Below are 18,777 nucleotides of genomic sequence, written 5' to 3'. Positions count from 1 at the left end.
AGCAGCCCCTCCCTTCTTATGTCACTACATAAGCATCGCGGGAGACGGGGGCGGCTCCGGGCCGTGGCGCGCTAGCCACCGTCGCGTGCCTTGGGGTGCTGCTCGCTAACAACACTCGCCCCCCCCCCCCCCCCCCCCCCCAGCGGTCTGATGGAGGCTCTACGGCAGGGGTGGGAACCTTGTTTCTGCCAAAGGCCATTTGGATATTGATAACATCATTCGCGGGCCATACAAAATTATCAACTTAGAAATTAGCCCGTTATATTTGGTCAAACGTTGAATTAACTCGCCCCTAACGTAATGGCTGGAACTGCTTCTCTTTGGCTAGGCGTGTGATGATGTTAGCTGGTGTTGACGATGCTGCTGCTACTCGCAACTGATTTTCCAGGTCTGCTCCTAGATTTGTTGGATTTCGAGTCCCGCCTGCGATTGCCTTGGCAGGGCCACATCAAATGATTTTGCGGGTCTCATACGGCCCGCGGGCCGGACGTTCCCCACCCCTGATCTATGGTGAAGGGGGGGGGGGAATGTTCTTATGTTTCTATTTTGATTAAAATGTTTCTTGCGACCTGTCACGTATGTTACGTTTGCCAGAGAACCGATGCTTTTTTGTCGATGAAACCCGATTTCAAGAGCTTTGTGGCTCACCAGGGCACTAATTCTAGATTTGAAGCTTTCGTGACTGCAAGGATTCATATTTTTTAGGTTTTTTCGGTAAAGTCACGTAGGTAAAAAATTTAAATTTAAATTAATAAAATAAAAATAAAATAAAAATCACGACGTTTCGGAGGCTACACAAGCTTCCGTCTTCAGGTGGAACCGTCACAGCACGATTGCTGTATCAAGTAAATGAGAGATTCCAAGATCTACTACCCCGTATATATACTGGTTGAGGGGGGGGGGATGGGCCAGGACAGGCCCCCTTTTTATTATTATGGTAAGGTGCGGCTTGAGACTACGGCTAGTCTACATAACAAAGTGCTGAGCCTTTGTTATGTAGACTGGCTGAGAGGGAGGGGGGGGGGTGCCAGAGTTGTTAAAGTGCAACTGCTGCTAATGAGACCAGGGCACCTTCCGAGTGAACTGAAACTGAAGCGATCTTTGTGGCTCACCCAGGAGGGCACCTTCCGAGTGAACTGAAACTGAAGCGATCTTTGTGGCTCACCCAGGAGGGCACCTTCCGAGTGAACTGAAACTAAAGCGATCTTTGTGGCTCACCCAGGAGGGCACCTTCCGAGTGAACTGAAACTAAAGCGATCTTTGCCTTGGCAGTGGGCAAGACGTCGAACCACGCGGTGGTGCTGGCCCAGCTGTACACGCGCGGCAAGTGCCACGGCCTGCACGCCTTCATTGTGCAGCTGCGCGACATGGAGACACACATGCCGCTGCCCGGTAAGGGTCCTCCGTCGTCGTCGTTGTTGTTGTTGTTGTTGTTTCCTACGTCGTTGTTGTTGTTGTCTTCCCATTGTTGTTGTCTCCGCGATTGTTGTTGTCTGCCCATTGTTGTCATCACCACCATCGTTGTTGCTTCCCCCCTCTTCTTCATCTCTCCACCATTGTTGTTGTCTCCCCATTGTTGTTGTCTCCCCGTTGTTGTTGTCTCCCCCATTGTTGTTGTCTCCCCCATTGTTGTTGTCTCCACCGTTGTTGTTGTCTCCCCATTGTTGTTGTCTCCACCATTGTTGTTGTCTCCACCATTGTTGTTGTTGTCTCCATCATTGTTGTTGTCTCCCCCATTGTTGTTGTCTCCCCCATTGTTGTTGTCTCCACCGTTGTTGTTGTCTCCCCATTGTTGTTGTCTCCACCATTGTTGTTGTCTCCACCATTGTTGTTGTTGTCTCCATCATTGTTGTTGTCTCCACCATTGTTGTTGTTGTCTCCCCATTGTTGTTGTCTCCACCATTGTTGTTGTCTCCCCGTTGTTGACGCCCCTTGGCCACAGCCATGGTGACAAGGTCTTCACGACTTCGCCTGGTGTACAGGAGGTCGTGGGTTCGATCCCGACCCTGACGCCTGCTGCTGTATAATTGGAGTTTGCGTGTCTCTCTCTCATCATCATCACGGTGGCTAGGAGATGTTAACTACCTCGCCTGGTGTACAGGAGGTCGTGGGTTCGATCCCGACCCTGACGCCTGCTGCTGTATAATTGGAGTTTGCGTGTCTCTCATCATCATCATCATCACGGTGGCTAGGAGATGTTAACTACCTCGCCTGGTGTGCAGGAGGTCGTGGGTTCGATCCCGACCCTGACGCCTGCTGCTGTATGTTTGGAGTTTGCGTGTCTCTCTCTCATCATCATCATCATCATCACGGTGGCTAGGAGATGTTAACTACCTCGCCTGGTGTACAGGAGGTCATGGGTTCGATCCCGACCCTGACGCCTGCTGCTGTATGTTTGGAGTTTGCGTGTCTCTCTCTCATCATCATCATCATCACGGTGGCTAGGAGATGTTAGCTACCTCGCCTGGTGTGCAGGAGGTCGTGGGTTCGATCCCGACCCTGACGCCTGCTGCTGTATATTTGGAGTTTGCGTCTCTCTCTCTCTCATCATCATCACGGTGGCTAGGAGATGTTAACTACCTCGCCTGGTGTGCAGGAGGTCGTGGGTTCGATCCCGACCCTGACGCCTGCTGCTGTATAATTGGAGTTTGCGTGTCTCTCTCATCATCATCATCACGGTGGCTAGGAGATGTTAACTACCTCGCCTGGTGTACAGGAGGTCGTGGGTTCGATCCCGACCCTGACGCCTGCTGCTGTATAATTGGAGTTTGCGTGTCTCTCTCTCATCATCATCATCATCACGGTGGCTAGGAGATGTTAACTACCTCGCCTGGTGTGCAGGAGGTCGTGGGTTCGATCCCGACCCTGACGCCTGCTGCTGTATAATTGGAGTTTGCGTGTCTCTCTCTCATCATCATCATCACGGTGGCTAGGAGATGTTAACTACCTCGCCTGGTGTACAGGAGGTCGTGGGTTCGATCCCGACCCTGACGCCTGCTGCTGTATGTTTGGAGTTTGCGTGTCTCTCTCTCATCATCATCATCACGGTGGCTAGGAGATGTTAACTACCTCGCCTGGTGTACAGGAGGTCGTGGGTTCGATCCCGACCCTGACGCCTGCTGCTGTATGTTTGGAGTTTGCGTGTCTCTCTCTCATCATCATCATCACGGTGGCTAGGAGATGTTAGCTACCTCGCCTGGTGTACAGGAGGTCGTGGGTTCGATCCCGACCCTGACGCCTGCTGCTGTATGTTTGGAGTTTGCGTGTCTCTCTCTCATCATCATCATCACGGTGGCTAGGAGATGTTAGCTACCTCGCCTGGTGTGCAGGAGGTCGTGGGTTCGATCCCGACCCTGACGCCTGCTGCTGTATGTTTGGAGTTTGCGTGTCTCTCTCTCTCATCATCACGGTGGCTAGGAGATGTTAGCTACCTCGCCTGGTGTGCAGGAGGTCGTGGGTTCGATCCCGACCCTGACGCCTGCTGCTGTATGTTTGGAGTTTGCGTGTCTCTCTCTCATCATCATCACGGTGGCTAGGAGATGTTGACTACCTCGCCTGGTGTACAGGAGGTCGTGGGTTCGATCCCGACCCTGACGCTTGCTGCTGTATAATTGGAGTTTGCGTGTCTCTCTCTCATCATCATCATCATCACGGTGGCTAGGAGATGTTAACTACCTCGCCTGGTGTGCAGGAGGTCGTGGGTTCGATCCCGACCCTGACGCCTGCTGCTGTATGTTTGGAGTTTGCGTGTCTCTCTCTCATCATCATCATCACGGTGGCTAGGAGATGTTAACTACCTCGCCTGGTGTACAGGAGGTCGTGGGTTCGATCCCGACCCTGACGCCTGCTGCTGTATAATTGGAGTTTGCGTCTCTCTCTCTCTCATCATCATCACGGTGGCTAGGAGATGTTAACTACCTCGCCTGGTGTGCAGGAGGTCGTGGGTTCGATCCCGACCCTGACGCCTGCTGCTGTATGTTTGGAGTTTGCGTGTCTCTCTCATCATCATCATCACGGTGGCTAGGAGATGTTAACTACCTCGCCTGGTGTACAGGAGGTCGTGGGTTCGATCCCGACCCTGACGCCTGCTGCTGTATAATTGGAGTTTGCGTGTCTCTCTCTCATCATCATCATCACGGTGGCTAGGAGATGTTGACTACCTCGCCTGGTGTACAGGAGGTCGTGGGTTCGATCCCGACCCTGACGCCTGCTGCTGTATAATTGGAGTTTGCGTGTCTCTCTCTCTTCATCATCACGGTGGCTAGGAGATGTTAACTACCTCGCCTGGTGTACAGGAGGTCGTGGGTTCGATCCCGACCCTGACGCCTGCTGCTGTATAATTGGAGTTTGCGTGTCTCTCATCATCATCATCATCACGGTGGCTAGGAGATGTTAACTACCTCGCCTGGTGTGCAGGAGGTCGTGGATTCGATCCCGACCCTGACGCCTGCTGCTGTATGTTTGGAGTTTGCGTGTCTCTCTCTCATCATCATCATCACGGTGGCTAGGAGATGTTAACTACCTCGCCTGGTGTACAGGAGGTCGTGGGTTCGATCCCGACCCTGACGCCTGCTGCTGTATGTTTGGAGTTTGCGTGTCTCTCTCTCATCATCATCATCACGGTGGCTAGGAGATGTTAACTACCTCGCCTGGTATACAGGAGGTCGTGGGTTCGAACCCGACCCTGATTCCTGCTGCTTTATATTTGGAGTTTGCGTGTCTCTCTCTCTCATCATCATCACGGTGGCTAGGAGATGTCGACCAGCTCGCCTGATGTACAGGAGGTCGTGGGTTCGATCCCGACCCTGACGCCTGCTGCTGTATGTTTGGAGTTTGCGTCTCTCTCTCTCATCATCATCACGGTGGCTAGGAGATGTTAACTACCTCGCCTGGTGTGCAGGAGGTCGTGGGTTCGATCCCGACCCTGACGCCTGCTGCTGTATGTTTGGAGTTTGCGTGTCTCTCTCTCTCATCATCATCACGGTGGCTAGGAGATGTTAACTACCTCGCCTGGTGTGCAGGAGGTCGTGGGTTCGATCCCGACCCTGACGCCTGCTGCTGTATAATTAGAGTTTGCGTGTCTCTCTCTCGCTCCCTGTGGCCGCGTGGATTTTTCTCCGTGTTCCTCCTGTTTCCCCCCCCCCCCCCCTCCGCATTTAGAATCGACGTGCATTCTTCGAGTTATTTGGCTGCTGCTCTAGATTTCCACACGATGATGAGCCGCTTTCGTTGAACTATCATTTGTGATGGCAAGGGCGCTTCTCAAAGCGAGAATACATAGCAATTTGCCAGAATTCTGGCCAGAATTTTGGCGAATTGCCTGATGATGCTGGATGCAATTGCCAGCGAAACGTCGTACTACTCAAAAAGTTGTAAATGTTGTGGATTCACTCTTCCACACACCGGTAGTGAACTAAAGTAGTGAACTATTTCGTCTTTTGTCAACGTGACACTTTTTTACTGATTGGCCGTGTCGGGTGGTGGAGGGTTACGACACATTTATAAATAACGCGATCTCAACCCAAAAACTTTATTATGAATACATAGCTCTGTTGGGGCCGCCCCCCCTTAACTGGTTTAAAAAGCTCGGTTGGTGCCCCTTAACTGGACATCTGTTAAAAAAAAAAGCTTCATAGCTCATCGGATTCCTCCATGATAAATAAATATTCTAATTCTTGGCTTTACCATGGAACCTAAACGGAGCACTGAACAACGCTGCGTGGGAATGTAACGGTTGGAGATGAGGCGAGTGAAGCCGATGAGAAGAAGCAATTGCGGCAAACCTGTGTGACCCATGAATTCGGTGAAAGCGAAATCGATGGCACGAGATGATGATGATGATGAATGGATTGAATGAATGAATGAATGGGGGGTTAATGAGTGACAGGCGTATGATGAGAATGTTAAGTTCAAGTTCATTTATTAGGTATAGCCCTGTGAGCCATTCGGCTCTTGAATCGGGTGCAACCGCAACAAACAAAAAAACATGAACAAGAAAACATCTTAAAGTGACTATGTGACTGAGTGCAAACAGAAAATCCAAGAAAAGACGGCAAAATATTGCAGAAAAAAATCACCATACACCAAGAGGGAACAGCACCAGAGGGGGGTGGTTGTGCGGGGGGGTTGGGGAGAGATTAAGGGGTCGTGGGGGTCAGTGCCCGGACACAATAAGTGAGTTTTGAGTGAGGAGCAGAAACTTGAATGGGCAAAAACGTCGCGTTCCCACCCCTCGAACCCCCATCCCACCGATGGATCTGGCTCCCCTCTTTTGTATCCCCTCCCAGGCATCGTCGTCGGTGACATCGGCCCCAAGTTCGGCTACGACGAGGTGGACAACGGCTTCCTGAAGTTTGAGCACGTGCGCGTGCCCAGGAAGAACATGCTGATGAAGTATGCCAAGGTGAGCGGCAGAGGTGGCAAACGGGTTTTGATTCCTTACCCGTACCCGGCCGCACCAAGGTCGCAAATGGCTACCCGTACCCGGCCGGGTACGGGTAGCCGTTCCCTACCCGTAACCCGTACCCTACCCGAAATGAGTGACAAACGGTGACTCACCAGTGACTCACGGCCTACCCGTACCCGTACCCGGCCGCACCAAGGTCGCAAATGGGTACCCGTACCCGGCCGGGTACGGGTACCCGTGCCCTACCCGTAACCCGTACCCTACCCGAAATGAGTGACAAACGGTGACTCACCAGTGACTCACGGCCTACCCGTACCCGTACCCGGCCGCACCAAGGTCGCAAATGGGTACCCGTACCCGGCCGGGTACGGGTACCCGTGCCCTACCCGTAACCCGTACCCTACCCGAAATGAGTGACAAACGGTGACTCACCAGTGACTCACGGCCTACCCGTACCCGGCCGCACCAGGGTCGCAAACGGCTACCCGTACCTGGCTGGGTACGGGTAGCTGGGTATCGGGTAGGGTACGGGTATCGGGTACCCGGTTGCGACCTCTGGTGAGCCATCGTCTATCCGGCAGAGTGGTTCTTCATCGCAAGCCCCCCCCCCCCCCCCCCACGTGGGCCTTTAGTGCGGCCCCTGACGTGCGGCCCCCCTACCGCCCCCCCCCCCCCACCCCCCCCCCCATCATCATCGTGCTGCTGTCACAAAGCCCCAGTGGTTTGAAATGCGTGGCGGCCCTCACACACTGATGATGTCTTATCGGCGAAAGTAACCCCCCCCCCCTCTGGAAAAATGTGAAAAACACCGCAATACAGCACCCACGTGGCTCTGTCACGTGACCATCTGCTGGTGCAGTGCGTTGTTTTGACCTGTGGCTGTCTGAGACCCTGCACCTCTCAGCCCCCACCTGGTTCAGTCTCGTAATGCAACGTGCCGCACTTACGCGTGCGTGCGTCGTGTGTGTGTGTGTTCATCTTCTTGGTTCTTTCGGTAAAGTCACGTAGAAGGGAAATAATAAAGTAATAAAAATACAGCATAAAAAAATATTATGATATTATATTATTATATTTAATTACATTATGTTATTGTATTATTATTCTATGTTATCATATTCTTTTATTATTTTATTTTAGTATATTATAGTATTATATTATATAAATTTTTTATTTTTTTAATATTATCTTACTATGTTTTATTTTTATTATTTTATTATTTCCCTTCTACGTTATTTTACCGAAAGAACCAAGAAGATAAATCCCTGCGGTCACGAAAGCTTTAAATCGAAACTTATGTGTCTTGTCGTGCCTACGTACGCTTGTGCGCGTGGCGGCGGCGGCGGCTTAGGTGGAGGAGGACGGCACGTACGTGAAACCGCCCAGCGACAAGCTGACCTACGGAACCATGGTGTTCGTGCGCTCCATGATCGTGAGCGACGCGGCGCGGGCGCTGTCGCAGGCCTGCACCGTCGCCATCCGCTACAGCGCCGTGCGCCACCAGTCCGAGATGACGCCCGGGTACGCTGCCGCCAGCACGACGCGACCCACCCCCCCCCTCCGGCACCCCCTTGTCGCACGCGGGGTTCGAGGGGGGGCGGCAGCGGCGACGTTGACCGGCGGTGGACGCCGTTCGCCAGAGGTCGCAAACGGGTTTTGATTCCTTACCCGTACCCGTACCCGGCCGCACCAGGGTCGCAACCGGGTACCCGTACCCGGCCGTACCCGTACCGTACCCGTACCCTACCCGTACCCGGCCGGGTATCGGGTAGGGTACGGGTATCGGGTACCCGATTGCGACCTCTGGCATGAAGCCATGTTGCAGGCGCGGGTGGGTTGATTCTAGGAACTTGAATCGTGAGAAGAGACAAGACGTTGGGAAATTAGTGACAAACGGTTACTCACCAGTGACTCACGGCCTACCCGTACCCGGCCGCACCAGGGTCACAAACGGCTACCCGTACCCGGCCGGGTTACGGATAGCCGGGTATCGGGTAGGGTACGGGTATCGGGTACCCGGTTGCGACCTCTGACGTTCGCCGATCGTTGCCGAGGACGCTTGCCGTTCGAATGCAGCGGCCGTCCTGGTTATTGTGACCCGTAGGCTTTCGCGACCAATATCATTCGTTAGAAAGACTTTTGGGTTAGATTCGCGTAAGTATAAATCTACATCCACAGGAGATTGTACAACTTTTAAAGCCATTCCCTCGTGATCAGTGTACACGCCGTGCAACACGTTTGGAACCGAAAGGAGTAAATTGGACTTACAAATAAATCGACTTACGAACAGAACTCTGAAACCTAACGCGTTCGTAAGTAGAGGCGTTCCTGTATGTATGTACAGTTGACTCTCGATTATCCAAGGTAATTCAAATATATCCATTTCCTGCAGATCTCTATTCCAAAAACCACTAATCTATATATATAAAAAGGAAATTTGTGATTATGTGTGTCTGTTCAAAATGTTTAGCGTACTTCCCGACATGCAACAAACTTGAAATTTGCCATGTGGGTACTTTTCAGACTGTACACCATGCACACATTATAAAAATACCCTTTTGTATTTTTTTTGGGGGGGGGGGGGGGAGCAATAATGCATATATTTAGCACGGCAAGTGAGCTGTGACGTCACATGTCACGTGACCCGCGCGTGTGGAAGCGTAACACATTGTAGTGTAGCGGTTGGCATGCTGCGCTACGAACCCGGCGACCCGAGTTGCGATTCCCGCTCACGGCCACCACCGGTGACGATTATTTCAACCGCTCCTGGGCCTCCCCTAGGTCGACTCAGCCTCAAACGAGTAACTGGTGTGCTGTGTGAACATCGCCACCGGGGAGACAAAGGCGGCCGGGCGTGGCGCTGACCACCCACCCACTCGTATAAATTATGTTTAAGAGTTTCTGCCATCGAAAAGTTTTGTCAATTTAAGCTCACAAAATAAATTATCAGATAAATTGCTCAAAATGAAGCACAACTGACGATCAACATCAATCAAACTCCGCCCACGTGTAAAGATACGCAACTTCTGTACTTTTTTCGATTTAAAGCTTCTTTCGTGACTGCAGGGATTCATCTTCTTGATTCTTTCGGTAAAGTCACGTAGAAGGGAAATAATAAAATAATAAAAATAAAACATAATAAAATAATTCTCACGACGTTTCGGCCACAACGCAAGCAGCCGTCCTCAGGTGGAGAACAGGTCTGTCTTCCCGACAGATCTGTCTTCCCGACAGACCTGTTCTCCACCTGAGGACGGCTGCTTGCGTTGTGGCCGAAACGTCGTAAGAATTATTTTATTATGTTTTATTTTATTATTTCCCTTCTACATAACTTTACCGAAATAACCAAGAAGATGAACTTCTGTACTGTAGGGGCGATCGTGTGGGTTTCTGATTAACCTGGGAAACATTTGTGTTCAGCTTAAGCACGTGACTTTTAATAGACATTTCCAAGATTAACAGTGTATAACTGTTTTTAGATGATTATTTGGGCTTTAGGGAAACTCCATGAGTTTCGCAAAATCTCAGGTGCGTGGTTAGTCCGCAAATCAGATAAACTGCACGCGGAAAATCGAGAGTATACTGTACGTTGAACTTCTTTCGCACCATACGTAGACACCCGCGACAATCGGAGGTACGGGGGAAGGACAGCAAACTGTGGGTCTCTGCGTGAGTCTATGGGTCTCTACGTGAGTCTATGGGTCTCTGTGTGAGTCTATGGGTCTCTGTGTGAGTATGGGTCTCTGTGTGAGTCTATGGGTCTCTGTGTGAGTCTGTGGGTCTTTGTGTGAGTCTATGGGTCTCTGTGTGAGTCTGTGGGTCTCTGTGTGAGTCTATGGGTCTGTGTCAGTCTATGGGTCTCTGTGAGTCTATGGGTCTCTGTGTGAGTCTATGGGTCTCTGTGTGAGTCTATGGGTCTCTGTGTGAGTCTATGGGTCTCTGTGTGAGTCTATGGGTCTCTGTGTGAGTCTCTGGGTCTCTGTGTGAGTCTATGGGTCTCTGTGTGAGTCTATGGGTCTCTGTGAGTATGGGTCTCTGTGTGAGTCTATGGGTCTGTGTCAGTCTATGGGTCTCTGTGTGAGTCTATGGGTCTCTGTGTGAGTATATGGGTCTCTGTGTGAGTCTATGGGTCTCTGTGTGAGTCTGTGGGTCTCTGTGTGAGTCTATGGGTCTCTGTGTGAGTCTATGGGTCTCTGTGTGACTCTATGGGTCTCTGTGTGAGTCTATGGGTCTCTGTGTGAGTCCGTGGGTCTCTGTGTGAGTCTATGAGTCTCTGTGTGAGTCTATGGGTATATGTGTGAGTCTATGGGTATATGTGTGAGTCTATGGGTATATGTGTGAGTCTATGGGTCTCTGTGTGACTCTATGGGTCTCTGTGTGAGTCTGTGGGTCTCTGTGTGAGTCTATGGGTCTGTGTCAGTCTATGGGTCTCTGTGTGAGTCTATGTGTCTCTGTGTGAGTCTATGGGTCTCTGTGTGAGTCTATGGGTCTCTGTGTGAGTCTATGGGTCTCTGTGTGAGTCTATGGGTCTCTGTGTGAGTCTATGGGTCTCTGTGTGAGTCTATGGGTCTCTGTGTGAGTCTAACGTGCGCTGTTTCACAGGGCGCCCGAGCCCCAGATCCTGGACTACCAGACGCAGCAGTACAAGCTGTTCCCGCTGCTGGCGACTGCGTACGCATTCCAGTTCATAGGGGCGTACATGCGCGCCACATACATGCGCATCTCCGGAGACATCAACCAGGGAGATTTCCGAGAAATGCCTGAGGTAACCCGCTCCCTTCAGGGAGAAACACAATGCACACCCCTTTAAAAGCGACACAAAATGTACCTGCCCCTTTAAGAGATATCCACAATGCACCCGTCTCTTTAAGAGATACCCACAATGCACCTGCCCCTTTAAGGGAGATCCACAATGCACCCACCCCTTTAAAAGTGACAATGCACCTGCCCCTTTAAGAGAAAGACCACAGCCTCACCCAGCCCCTTTAAGAGACACTCACAAGCCATCTTCTCTCGTAGCTATGATAGATGGATGTGTGTCCTTATGTCTGTATGTGTGTGTCTGTGTATATGTGCGAGGAGTGGTGGCGCAGTGGTTAGGCCGCTGCGCTACGATCCTAGCGTTGCAAGTTCAATTCCCACTCAAAGCCAACATCGGTCCTGAATATCTAAACTGATACTAGGCGTCACCCAGGTCAACGCAGCCTAAAATGTTAGTGGCCACCTCGCCCGATATACAGGAAGCTGTGGGTTCGATCACGACCCTGACGCCTGCTGCTGTATATTTGGAGTTTGCGTTTTTCTCTCTCATCATCATCACGGTGGCTAGGAGATGTCAACTACCTCGCCTGGTGTACAGGAGGTCGTGGGTTCGATCTCGACCCTGACGCCTGCTGCTGTATATTTGTAGTTTGCGTGTCTCTCTCTCTCTCATCATCATCACGGTGGCTAGGAGATGTTAACTACCTCGCCCGATATACAGGAAGCCGTGGGTTCGATCGCGACCCTGACGCCTGCTGTACATTTGTAGTTTGCGTGTCTCTCTCTCCCCGTGGTCGCGTGGACTTTTCTCCGACCCCTCCGATGTCTCCCTCCATGTTCGTCATTGACGTCACGCGTTTAGAGTGTCCGGCTGTGGTCAATTTCCGCGCGACAAAGCCACTCGGCTTGAGCTGTCAATTGTTGGCCAGGTCGCTTCTGAAACAGATCTACACAACTCATACTCTTAGGTCTAGATTTGAAGCTTTCGTGACTGCAAGGATTCATACTCTTTAGTTCTTTCGGTAAAGTCACGTGGGTAAAAAATGAAATTAAAATTAATAAAAATAAAACAATAAAATCACGACGTTTCGGAGGCAACACAAGTCTCCGTTATCAGGTGAAGAACAGGTCTGTCGGAAAGACAGCGTTGTCTGTCTGTCTTTGTCTGTCTCTGTCTGTCTGTTTCTGTCTGACAGCGTGTCTTTCCAACAGACCTGTTCTTCACCTGAGGACGGCTGCTTGCGTTGTGGTCGAAACGTCGTGAGAATTGTATTTTATTACGTTTTATTTTTATTATTTTATTATTTCCATTCTACGTGACTTTACCGAAAGAACCAAGAAGATGAATCCCTGCAGTCACGAAAGCTTTACATCGAAACAAAAATATTTAATCTCAATTTTGGAGCTTTCGTGACTGCAGGAATTATTCTTTGGTTCTTTCGGTTAAGTCACGTATAAAGATAAAGATAAAATAATAAATTATTTATTATTTCATCTTTCTACGTGACTTAACCGAAAGAACCAAAGAACAAAAATATTTAGTTTACCTTTGCCACCGACAGCCTACCAAGGGCTACTTACGCGGCGGTGATCTGTGCGTGTGAGCAGCTGCACGCCACGTCAGCCGGCCTGAAGGCCTTCACGAGCTGGGCGGCGAGCAGCGGCATCGAGGTGTGTCGCATGGCCTGCGGGGGCCACGGCTATTCGTGCTCCAGCGGCCTGCCCGACCTCTACGTCACCTTCACCTCGGCCTGCACCTACGAGGGAGAGAACACCGTCATGATGCTGCAGACCGCCAGGTGCCCTCGCGCACCGTCTCTCCCCGCCGCCCCTCCCCCACCCCCCCATCTCTACACCTGACCCCTTCCGCACACTGTTTGTCTGCCTGTCTGTGTCTGTCTGTCTGTCTCTGTCTGCCTGTCTCTGTCTGCCTGTCTCTGTCTGTCTGTCTGTCTCTGTCTGCCTGTCTGCCTGTGTGTCTGTCTGTCTGTGTGTCTGCCTGCCTGCCTGTCTGTCTGTCTGTCTGTCTCTGTCTGTCTGTCTGTCTGCTTGTCTGCCTGTCTGTCTGTCTCTGTCTGCCTGTCTGCCTGTGTGTCTGTCTGCCTGTCTGTGTGTCTGTCTGTCTGCCTGTCTGTCTGTCTGTCTTTCTGTCTATCTGTCTGTCTGTCTGCCTGTCTGTCTTTCTGTCTATCTGTCTGTCTGCCTGTCTGTCTCTGCCTGTCTGCACACCTCTCCGTCTCTCCGCATGTCTACGAATATGCATGCCTACCTGTCTGCCTGTCTGCCTGCCTATCTAGATATCTTCCAACATACCTGCCTGTTTGTCTGCCTACCTGCGTACCTGCCTACCTGCGTACCTGATAATTTTCCATCGTCTATCTACGAACATGCTTGTGTGTCTGTCTGTCTCTCAGCCTGCCTATCGGCACAACATGCCTGACTCTCTCTGCCTCCTTGTCTTCCTGCCCGCCTTTCCACCGTGTCGCTTTACCTGTGTGTACGTTGAACTTCTTTCGCATCGTACGTAGCTACTTGTGGTGATCGTTCTAACCCCTCTGTGTCCTTCTGCCTTTCAACCAAGCCTGCCTGTCTACACCAATGAATGCCTCTCTTTGTAACCGGCTTGTACCCTGTCCCACTCGTCGCCCACCACCCTTCCGTGCGTGCGTAGGTACCTGATGAAGAGCTACAGCCAGGTGCGCGCCGGCAAGCCTCTGAGCGGGCTGGTGTCGTACCTCAACGAGCTGTCGCACGGCGGCCGCGTGAGACCCCGGGCAGTCGGCGGCGGCGTCGTCGGCGGGGACAACGCCAACCTCGCCGGGCTGGTGCAACTTTACGGGCAGCGCGCCGCCGTGTAAGCGGTGCACCTCGCTTGTCCGGCACGCGCGCGCGTACGACGGGCCGCTCGCCGATTCCCGTTGCCGCGAAGAATGCTAACCCCATTCGGCTGGGGTGGGGGGGCGGGGGAAGTCCTTTGTTTCGCGTCGCGTTTAGCAACGTGCCCTAACACTCACGGGCTAACGCGTTTATCTGTATGCACTAACACCTACGCGTTAGCCACGTGCCCTGACGCCCACGAGCTAACGTGTTAGCCACGTTCCCTAACGCCCACGAGCTAACGCGTTAGCCACGTTCCCTAACGCCCACGAGCTAACGTGTTAGCCACGTTCCCTAACGCCCACGAGCTAACGTGTTAACCACGTGCCCTAACACCCAAGAGCTAACGCGTTTAGCCACGTTCCCTAACGCCCACGAGCTAACGCTTTCTCTAACGTGGCTGTGTGCGGCCCGTCAATAGAGAGGGGCCCCCTGAGCTCAGCAGCGCTTTCTCCGGAGCCGCCTGCCTGTTGCAAACGAGAGCTCAACGAAGGGGCTCGTGGCGCGGACATTTATAGCGGCCAAATAACTCTAAGCACGCGACGTGGATTCTAAACGTGGGGGGAAAAACCGGAGGACGCGGAGAAAAATCCACGCGACCACGGTGGGAGAGAGAGAGAGAGAGACACGCAGATTCCAAATATACAGCAGCAGGCGTCAGGGTTGGGATCGACCTCCTGTATACCAGGCGAGGTAGTTAACATCTCCTAGCCACCGTGATGATGATGAGAGAGAAAGACACGCAAACTCCAAATATACAGCAGCAGCAGTCGTCAGGGTCGGGATCGAACCCACGACCTCCTGCATACCAGGCGAGGTAGTTAACATCTCCTAGCCACCGCGATGATGATGAGAGAGAGAGACACGCAAACTCCAAATATACAGCAGTAGCAGTCGTCAGGGTTGGGATCGAACCCACGACCTCCTGTATACCAGGCGAGGTAGTTAACATCTCCTAGCCACCGTGGCGCCCCATATACATCGGTGCAAATGTGCAAAACCTAAAACGGAAACAAAAACGCACATCTATTGTTCTGACCCTGGGGTCCGCATTGTTTGGGGTGGGGGGGGTGGTGGGGGGTGGGTGCAGGCTGGTGGAGTCGGCCGCGAGGAACATGCAGGCGGAGCTGAGCGCCGGCAGGAGCCCCGAGGAGGCGTGGAACGGCGCCTCCGTGGAGCTGGTGCGCGCCTCTGAGGTGAGGGGGAGAGGGGGGTGGGGGGGGTGGGGTGGGGGTGGGGGTGGGTGGGGTGGGGGTGGGTGGGGGGGAAGGGGAAGGGGTGGGGGGGAAGGGTGGCGTTTGGGGTGGGGGAGAAGGGGTGGGGGGGGAAGGGGTGGGGGTGGGGGGGGAGGGGGCGGAGAGGGGGTGGGGGTGGGAGGGAAGGGGCGAGGGTGGGGGTGGGGGGAAGGGGCAGCGTTGGGGTGGGGGAGGAGGGGTGGGGGGAGGAGGGGTGGGGGAGAAGGGGTGGGGGGGAAGGGGTGAGATGGAGAGGGGGTGGGGGGGGGGAGGGGTGGGGGGGAAGGGGGCGGGGGGAGAAAGGGCGGGGGTGGGGGGGAAGGGGCGGGGGAAGGGGCGGGGGTGAGGGGGAAGGGGCGGGGGTGGGGGGGAAGGGGCGGGGGTGGGGGGGAAGGGGCGGGGGTGGGGGGGAAGGGGCGGGGGTGGGGGGGAAGGGGCGGGGGTGGGGGGGAAGGGGCGGGGGCGGGATGTTTTTGGTCAATTTAATGAGCTTAACACGTGGGAGTAAAGGGGAGCAGCCGGAGTAAACCCACGCATGCGAGAGGGGGGGGGGGCGACACTCTTATTTTACCCCGTGCAGATGGAACGGGTGGGTGGAGTCCACATTCGTTGTTGCCACCTTGTGGCGGGCCAGGGTACACGGAACTTTGCGACACACCCACGGGGCGGGGGGGGTAGGGGAGTTTCGCAACATTTGCGCGATCCACACAGCGCGCGCAAGCCACCGCCACACGGCTGCCGTGCTGTCATCGCAGTCAACATTTCACAAATTTGAAAACGACTCTAAAAAGTTTCGATTTAAAGCTTCTTTCGTGACTGCAGGGATTCATCTTCTTGGTTCTTTCGGTAAAGTCACGTAGAAGGGAAGCAATAGAATAATAAAAATAAAACATAATAAAATACAATTCTCACGACGTTTCGGCCACAACGCAAGCAGCCGTCCTCAGCTGAAGACCAGGTCTGTCGGGGAGCGTTGTGGCCGAAACGCCGTGAGAATTATTTCATTATGTTTTATTTTTATCATTTTATTACTTCCCTTCTACGTGACTTTACCGAAAGAACCAAGAGGATGACTCTAAAAAGTTTTATTCTAATTAGAACTATCTGCCTTCGTGGTGACCTCGCCGCCTAAACAAAGCGGGGAAAGCAATGAACTCGCGATGAATTGTCTTGCGTCCGTGCGTCGTTGCGTGCTTCCCCCCCCGCCCCCCGCCCAGGGTCACTGCTACTACGTGGTGGTGAAGACGTTCGTGGAGAAGCTGGCGGAGGTGAGCGACCCCGGCGTCCTTGCCGTGCTCACCGCGCTCTGCCAGATGTACGCGCTCTACGGCGTCACCCAGCACGGACGCGACTTCCTGGAGGTGCGTGCTGGTGGTGGTGGTGGTGGTGGAGGTGTGTGGTGGTGGTGGTGGTGGAGGTGGTGGTGGAGGTGTGTGGTGGTGGTGGTGGTGGTGGTGGAGGTGTGTGGTGGTGGTGGTGGTGGTGGAGGTGTGTGGTGGTGGTGGTGGTGGTGGAGGTGTGTGGTGGTGGTGGTGCTCCTCCTCCTCGTGGTGCTGGTGGTGGTGGTGGTGCTCCTCGTGGTCGTGTGTGGTGCTGGAGGTGGTGCTCGTTGGGTGGTGGTGGTGGAGGTGCGTGGTGGTGGTGGAGGTGTGTGGTGGTGGTGGTGGTGCGTCGTGGTGGAGGTGCGTAGTGGTGGTGGTGGTGGTGGAGGTGCGTAGTGGTGGTGGTGGTGGAGGTGCGTAGTGATGGAGGTGGTGGAGGTGCGTGCTGGTGCTGGTGGAGGTGCGTGCTGGTGCTCCTCGTGGTGCTGGTGGTGGAGGTGCGTGGTAGTGGTGGTGGTGGTGGTGGTGGTGTTGGTCGAGGTGCGTGGTGGTGGTGGAGGTGCGTGATGGAGGTGCTGGTGGTGGTGGTGGAGGTGGTGGAGCTGCGTGGTGGAGGTGCGCGGCGGCGATGGTGTTGAACCAAGAAGAACCTTCTCCCCTGCCTCCCCCCTCCCCCAGGCTGGGCTGCTGACTCCGCAGCAGATGGAGGGAGCGAGCGGCGCCGTCAAGACGCTGCTGTCGAGGCTGCGCCCCGACGCCGTGGCGCTGGTGGACGCGTTCGACTTCCACGACGACATCCTGGGCTCCGTGCTCGGACGTTACGATGGCAACGTGTACGAGCACCTGTTCGAGTGGGCCAAGCGCTCCCCGCTCAACAAGACGCAGGCGAGTGGCGGGTGGCGTGCGGGTGCAGTGCCCGCGAGATCGGAGACAACAATAAGTATAACCCGTAAAAACAAAGTTTTTCACTATAAATCCTTTATATGCGTGGCGGCTAGAGTCCTCTCGTCCTCTGGCTTGAGATGGCTGCCACCTATGGGTCAGATGATTGCATTGCACCTTAAGCAATTGGTAATTAAATATAATATTTTTGTCCTAAAAAGTGTAAAATTTTTGATTTTTTTTTTCACGAACATTAATTGTCACGCACAACGAGTCTGTGTGCAAAACGTCAGCTCGATTGGATCACGGGAAGTGGGTTAAAAAACGACCGAAAGATTTGCACGGTCTTAAGCAAGCAAGCGAACTTAATATAAAGGATTTAAAACTAATACGAGCTGGCCACAAATGGAACGAAACGGGAAGATTTATCCACAAATGTGGCTGTCGGCTGATGAAGCTGGTTGTAATTACTGGGGAAACGTCGTACTTGTAGATGTTGTGGCTTTGCTCTCCAACACACACCGGTGTTGCTGTACTAGTATACTGTACTATACACTATACACTACACTATACACTACACTATACACTACACTATATACTGCACTATACACTACACTATACACTACACTACTATACACTACACTACTATACACAACACTACTATACAATTCTCACGACGTTTCGGCCACAACGCAAGCAGCCGTCCTCAGGTGAAGAACAGGTCTGTCGGAAAGACAGCGTCTGAATGACAGACCTGTTCTCCACCTGAGGACGGCTGCTTGCGTTGTGGCCGAAACGTGAGAATTATTTTATTGTTTTGTTTTTATTATTTTATTATTTCCCTTCTACGTGACTTTACCGAAAGAACCAAGCAGATGAATCCCTGCAGTCACGAAAGCAGCTTTAAATCGAAACATCATCATCATCATCGTCGTCATGATCCCCACTGCGACACATTGGCAGCAGCGGCGGCGGCGGTGGCATTCAATCCACACCGACTTTTAAAAAGAAACGCTTAAAGGCCCTCCAATTCTTTCTTAAGGCCCCACCTTTTTCTTAAGACCCCACCTCTTGATAATTGTTTTTTTACCCTTTTATCTGGCAACAAAACTGACACCTTTTTACAAGGAGTCATGTTTGCATAGACCGCAATACCTGCAGTCATAATACAAACAAAAGACATAACTCTGACAATGTGCACTGTCCTTGAAGTTGATTGGTCCACACCAGAGACAGCTTTCCTTAGAGCCTAGTCTCACATGGGTTGGACCCCACCTTTTTTTAAGCCCCCCACCTC

The 18,777-nt window shown here is 52.9% G+C and overlaps 1 protein-coding gene across 2 annotated transcripts in view; it reads left to right on the top strand.

Moving 5' to 3' along the window:
- ACOX1 (acyl-CoA oxidase 1) overlaps positions 1-18,777 on the top strand; it is a 46,450-nt gene that overhangs the window by 26,269 nt on the left and 1,404 nt on the right. For both annotated transcript variants that reach the window (XM_078880543.1, XM_078880542.1), the window contains exons 5-13: positions 1,273-1,392; positions 6,288-6,403; positions 7,755-7,924; positions 11,006-11,168; positions 12,773-12,963; positions 13,836-14,018; positions 15,132-15,237; positions 16,494-16,637; positions 17,277-17,483. In XM_078880543.1, coding sequence (XP_078736669.1) covers positions 1,273-1,392; positions 6,288-6,403; positions 7,755-7,924; positions 11,006-11,168; positions 12,773-12,963; positions 13,836-14,018; positions 15,132-15,237; positions 16,494-16,637; positions 17,277-17,483 — 1,400 coding nt within the window. The remainder of the gene's footprint in view (positions 1-1,272; positions 1,393-6,287; positions 6,404-7,754; positions 7,925-11,005; positions 11,169-12,772; positions 12,964-13,835; positions 14,019-15,131; positions 15,238-16,493; positions 16,638-17,276; positions 17,484-18,777) is intronic.

This window comes from Lampetra fluviatilis, chromosome 58 (genome assembly GCF_964198595.1).
Source record: "Lampetra fluviatilis chromosome 58, kcLamFluv1.1, whole genome shotgun sequence".
Lineage (NCBI taxonomy): Eukaryota > Metazoa > Chordata > Hyperoartia > Petromyzontiformes > Petromyzontidae > Lampetra > Lampetra fluviatilis.
The sequence above is the reverse complement of the archived record's forward strand: the minus strand, read 5'-3'. Positions and strand labels throughout refer to the sequence as shown.